Source organism: Anarhichas minor, unplaced genomic scaffold (genome assembly GCF_050575085.1).
Source record: "Anarhichas minor isolate MPS153535 unplaced genomic scaffold, ASM5057508v1 ptg000086l, whole genome shotgun sequence".
NCBI classification, from domain to species: domain Eukaryota; kingdom Metazoa; phylum Chordata; class Actinopteri; order Perciformes; family Anarhichadidae; genus Anarhichas; species Anarhichas minor.
Window position 1 is genome coordinate 1097779 of NW_027466532.1, and position 6204 is coordinate 1103982.

At 43.1% G+C, this 6204-nt stretch overlaps 1 protein-coding gene across 1 annotated transcript; it reads right to left on the reverse strand.

The window, feature by feature from the left end:
* Positions 1 to 4787: 4787 nt before the first annotated feature.
* gpr173 (G protein-coupled receptor 173) lies at positions 4788 to 5972 on the reverse strand. The gene has a single exon (XM_076081729.1). The coding sequence runs from the start codon at positions 5970 to 5972 to the stop codon at positions 4788 to 4790; it is 1185 nt and encodes a 394-aa protein (XP_075937844.1).
* Positions 5973 to 6204: the final 232 nt, after the last annotated feature.

Sequence of the window (6204 nt, forward strand, 5' to 3'; positions counted from 1 at the left end):
AACTCTAGTTTAGCTAGCCTCTGGTGCTGCTTCACGGTTTTTCTGATGTGACCAGGCCAATAGAAAGCCAATCTTTGAGACAAAAGGTGACGATTAAAGGATAACTTCAATTGATTACAACTTGGGTTTGATTTCTTTGTAATATGTATTCACTTTTATTGGTTAATTCTCAGATATGGGAGCATGGCGACATCACTGCAACAAAGGTCTAGATGGACGAAACAATCAGTTAGATGTTCAGACAGGTTGGGAACAAACCAATAGTTTATCTGAACCACTTTATATGGAGGTCACGCTGAATGTCAGTAATAATATGTTGAAGCAGGAAGTGGGATGTGAACTGTGATGAATGTTCACAACAGACGGTTTGAGTCCTTCCAACTAACCTGTTGGTTTGTTCCCATCCGGCCTGATCATGTGACTGAGTCACTGTGTTCACAGATCTGTGTTTGTCTCACTGATCGATGAAGACCCAAGGAAAATCATTTGCTGTTATTCGTTAAGGAAAATAACAGTGTTGAGTGAGTGCTGATTTTATGTGAAAGTGTTTTGTATGTACAATTCTTGGTTATTTATCATCATGAAAATTATAGTTTGAAAGGCTTTTTATGTATCAACTCTTCAATGAAACATTCAGAAAGAGACAGTGTATGCGATCACATTTGGCCTGACTTTATCTCAAGCTCTTTTACCTTCATTATCCCTAAATATGTACAAAAAAATCCAGTCCAATTAATAATAATCTATTACATGTTTTACAAAAGGGACCTTGAGTAAACTTCATTGGTTTGAAAACACAATCGGATCCTTGTGTCACCATGAGCAATACTGAGGAAGCATTTGCAGGAATGATATCTTCATAATAATGTATCTGGTCAGTATTTTCCTTCTCATGTTCCTGGTTCATCCATGTAACCATCATCATCTTACTCATACGCAGTCATACCTGCCAATAGAAACACACACACACACACACACACACACACACACACACACACACACACACACACACACACACACACACACACACACACACACACACACACACACACACACACACACACACAGTAAAAATATGATGATCAGGAACTCTTCGGTTGCATTTCAAAGTTGGTTTGCTGTCAATATAATACACACTAAATAGTACAGAGGTCACAGTACATTTACAAAAGATAATCTGCCTGAGGCAACTAAAAAAGCACTGTCAGGCCTCTCCAGCATCATCCACACGTTTCTCTGGCTTCTCAGAAATGAAATGAAAGACCAGTCGTTTTTCCTTCTTCTCTCAGGTTGATGTCCGAGAGGAAAACAACTGTGAAAAACACTCCAGAGCGGGCTTCCCTTCTACTACTTTGAATGTTCGCCTTCATCCCGTTTCACATAGTCTGTCCATGACTCCAGTTCCTCCAGGTTTGGATGGGAAGAGCAACAAGTCTTCCAAATGTCACTAGTGTACACAGTGTTCTGTTTCCTCCTCGAATGACTTCAGTGCATAGAGAAGAGACACGCGTCTACTCTTTGTTGCATTGGTTGGATGTTTTTATGGAGTAAGGCCATAATTCTGAAAATAAAAACAAAATTAGCAGTTCTGTGTGGCATGCTGTTGTCAGGTGTGTCAGAGACAAAGGAGCACCTCCGACCCTTAAACACCATATTCTATCAAGCTTAAGGACTGTGTCATGTTTCACACATTCACTGGCAAACTACAATCTCTGTGCCCTGTTCCTTTCTTCCACCTGAACTCCACTTCAAGCTAAGGTTCTTTTTTAAGAGAGCTACAAAAAAGAAGCAGTTAATCAATTTTTAGGTTTGTGCAAAAATAGAGCAGTAGATGTCCTCGTATCTTCAGAGCTCTGTGTGTGGTAACGATGAGTTCGTTTCTACTGTACCATCAAACTCAACAAGATAGTGACTCCAGATTTATCTTGTAATCTAAGATTTCGTGCCAACCACCGTGGCTCCATTTTGAACAGCTTAGTTGTACAGTGACGTCATGATAGGGACAGCTGTGCTAAGAAATTGTATTGACTATCAGTTTTTAAACACTTTTGATGGAGTAAGTGAGAATTTGGACTTTATCTCATAATATTGACCCGAAAAAAATAAATAAAAAAAGTCAGAATTTGGATTTATTACCTCTCATATTGATTTGCATCATCAAATATCAATGCTATGAACGGGTAAAGATTTTCCAGCAGTATGTGATTCCTGATGGCTCACAGAAGATGGATGTGAATAAGTTCTTGTTTGGGGGAGACCATCTCTGTGTTTTGGTTGTATATTTGAACAGATCTCTTGATATCTAATGTTGCAAGAAAACGTCCCTCAAGCTGGAGAGCTAGCGGCACTTCTCATTGCCCACTTACATCGTGAATAGCAGTTCTCAGTAAAAGTTGTGTTACAGATGTTACTTAAGATGTTTGCCCTCAGGGAACATTCTTAAGAAATAAAGTTTTGTATCGAGGTGTATTCCAAGCCTGAAGTCCTCATAGTATGTTTTCTGTTGCACGAGTGAGCAACGACAACAAAGCGCTTTAGGCTACCATCACTGGCACAGATGGAAGTTTAGTGTTTTACACTGACAAACGGAATGAAAATATGCCAAGAGGAAAATCCTGTCTGTTACGTCACATTCTTTACTCGGATACTGACATTTACTTTGCGGTATCATTTTACTTATTAATCTATCCATCCATTGCCTCTTCTCCTTCTTATGCAATAATAATAATAACATAATATATATATATATATATAAACATATATATAAACAGTTGGGATTTCAATCAAGATCTGATTCCTGCTGGGCTGTTGGAGATCACTCAGGCGAGGAGGTAACTTGAGATTTCATACAGGAATCCTCGTCACATAGCTGAGATTCACAGGAATAGTAAAGACTAAAGGTCCAGTAACACCAGCATTTGATATGGCTGCATTTCAGAGTGAAATCGGTTCCTTTCAATAGATTTAATGTAGTCAGGAGATCAACACATGGAGGCAGAATAAATCCACACAGCGTTTGTGAACTTGACACACTAATGTGATTGGCTGATAGGTAGAAAACTGTCTAGACCTCACAGCTGTGCCTCCTTCCAGCTTCATACAACCCTCCTCTGCCAAAGTACTAACTAATACACTGAGAATTACAAGCATACGGAAAACATGTTTCGGTCACATGATCAATGTGGTAACACATACATTGCAGCTCTACTTTACTGGTTTAAATGGACGTAGCTCTGTCATCAGACATTTGTACTGAACAGTGAAGGAAAGCTGTAGTTTTTCTATCATAGAGGAGAAGTGACAGAAACAAACAGGAAAAACTAACTTTTCTGTTTGTACATGACGACAAAGACAAACAAAATGTATTCAATACTGATTCCAATCCAATTGTCAACAATTACAGCTTACATACATTCACAAGTGAATTCTCTGCTGCAGAAACACAAGCTGCTCTGATAGAAACAGAACGGGCACATAACAGCATCTGTGGCAGCTGTGATGGAGACACTGAAGGTCTTGTGTTCCGCTTTGGGCAGGTTCGTTTTTTGTTCCATTGAGGGAATTTTTGAGGGCATTACAATTTAAACTTCACAACATTCAGATGCTTAAAATAGCGTAAAGTAAATGAAGTGCACTGGGTAGCCACTGGGAAGCTATTGCAGCATAGCTATTGGAGATCTGTCAGGTAAAGAAAATCTGAGCTTCTAAGAGAAGCATTTTAAGCAAATGGGCACTTTGTTCAGATTCACACCTCTGCTTTTTATCGCTTCTTCTCTTTTGTCTTCAAGTGACGCACAGAATGAAAATAACACGTATATCAGTAGTAGAATTTCTGCAGTTTGAGAAATAATATATAAGATCAGACCGCAGAAGATTCATCATCATGATCATAAAAGCTGGTGCCTATTACTTGTTGGTGTTTCTGTCACTGATGCCTTTCTTTCCTCTACTAAGTTCAAGAATCCAGTGTCCCCAGAACCCCCCCCCCCCCCTCCCCCATGTACTAAAACTTAACAGAATTGATTTTAAAATCATTTTCAGGCCAGAATATGAACATAAGCGTCTCTACATGGGTAAACAGCTGAACAAGAGGCTGTCTTTGGATAGAGTGAAAGAAAACCAAAACCTCACGGACCCCTGGAATTATTTTTCTTCCAACAATGATGTCAAGTACCAAAAATTGAAGACTTATAAAATAGGTGCAGTTAGGGGTCATCCCTGTGGCTTAGGGGTTAAGACGCTGAACAGCAACATCCTCTGTTCAAATCAGTCCAGGGACCTTTGTTGCATCTCTCTCTCTGTCTCCCTCCGGTCCTCTCGTCTCTAGCATTATCTGCCTTTGCTAACTAATCCAGCATGTTAGGGACATTTAGACTAGAAAAGTTGCTGCTTTGTCATTAGGAATCTTTTTGTCACCAAACCAACTCAAATATCCTTTGGGTCAATCCGAGACTTTTCTATTTGGCCATTTTGGCTTTCTTTATGAAGCATCTCATGTAGTTTGTTGTCTGGCTTGGTTTCCACAGTGACTGCATTATTACTTGCATGTGTTGCAATTTAAGTATTTTTCTCTTGTTATCGTGTATGCTTTTTGAGAGAAAAAAGGTTGGTAGATGGAAATACATGCTTACCATTCCAGTGTTTTAACCATTACATTCACTAGTTTGCACCCACTGCTTAAAAGTAGCTTGCATCGAATCAAACGTCACATTAGCTCAGGCAAACACTCCCCCAACATCAGTCGGCTGCCCCTTGGTTTCTCTCCATGCTTCGCTCATCATCTCTGCTTACATGACACAATAAGGCTCTCGTGGCAGATGAGGTTTAGTCCTGCAGCAGGCTGGTAGGTGGGAAAGGAGCCCTTTCTTCAAGTCTTTGTTAAGGAAGAAACAGACAATAGGGTTGACCCCGGCTTGGGCGAAACTCATCCACACGGTGGTGGAGAGGTATCGGTGTGGTATTGTGCAAGCCTTGACAAACACCCTCCAATAGCAAGCCACTATGTAGGGAGACCAGAGCACCAGGAACAGCAGGGTGATCACGTAGAACATCCTGCCAAGCTGCTTCTCCGCTTTGAACTCCTCCATGCCCAACAGGCGCCGGTTCTGGTTGTGCAAGTTCTGCCGGATTCCCAGCAGAGTCGGCGGCATCGGGCCCCTGCCAAAGCCCGCAATCCAGTTTGCTGCCGCTTGCCCAGTGGCCCCCGGCCCGTGGAAGGTCCAGTTCTGACTGATGGCCGGCACCATCTGGACCGGCTTCATCTTACGGTGCTTGTACTCAAAGAGGAGTAACTTCATGTAGACAACGTGTGTGGCTAGAATGAGCACAGCCAGCATTAGCATGAAGCCCAGCGTATCATTAGCCTTGAAGTAGCGATGCTCAAAGATGCACTGGTCCTCCTCGCGAATGAATTTGTATGTGCCCACGTCAAAAACTGGCGGGAAAGCCATTGCCACCGACAGTGTCCACACCATGCACACCACTGCAACACATGTCCAGAACGTCATGCGTTTCGAGTAAAAGCGGTGGTGTGCAATGGCCATGTAGCGCGTTACGCTGATACAGAACAACATGAAGGCTGCATGGAAGCAGAAGAGCACTGCCATGAAGGCCACCACCTTGCAGCTCAGCACGCTGTAGGTCCAGGCTGAGCCGTTCTTTATAGACACCAGCACGAAGGGGAAGCAGATGGCTGAGCGAATGGTGTCGGCCAGGCACAGGTCCAGCAGGAAGTAGTAAGGTGCCTTGTGCAGGGCTCGGTCCCGCAGTACGAGCAGAGACACCACCAAGTTGCCCACCAGGCTGATGCAGATGATCAGCCCCAGCAGCACCAGTTTGATATAGGTAGAGACAGCCGAGGACGGGCTCTCTGCTACCATACCTCCTGCCGTAGCCACTACTGCTGCTATGGGCCCAGCCGGCCCTTCGCTACTCTCGTTTCTATTCGCCATCCCGAATGCCCCCCCACCCATACCAGCTTTTCTTCAAACACCAAAGCCACCACTCCTTCGCCGCCTCCTCCTCCTCCTCCTCCGTCTGCTGGTCGTTCCTCCGTCCTCGTGGTTGCTTCCTTTCCGCAGTTCACAAGGAACAGGAACACCTCAATCCACATCGCCCCATTTCGAGAAGGGTCCCTTGGTTGGTGTATTATGTCGTCTCACCTCCTGATCCGCTCCAGAAGCCTGAAAACAATTGGAGAAGACA

Coding starts and splice junctions, on each gene's coding strand:
- gpr173 (XM_076081729.1), bottom strand. CDS start 5,972: ATGGGTGGGGGGGCATTCGGGATGGCGAATAGAAACGAGAGTAGCGAA.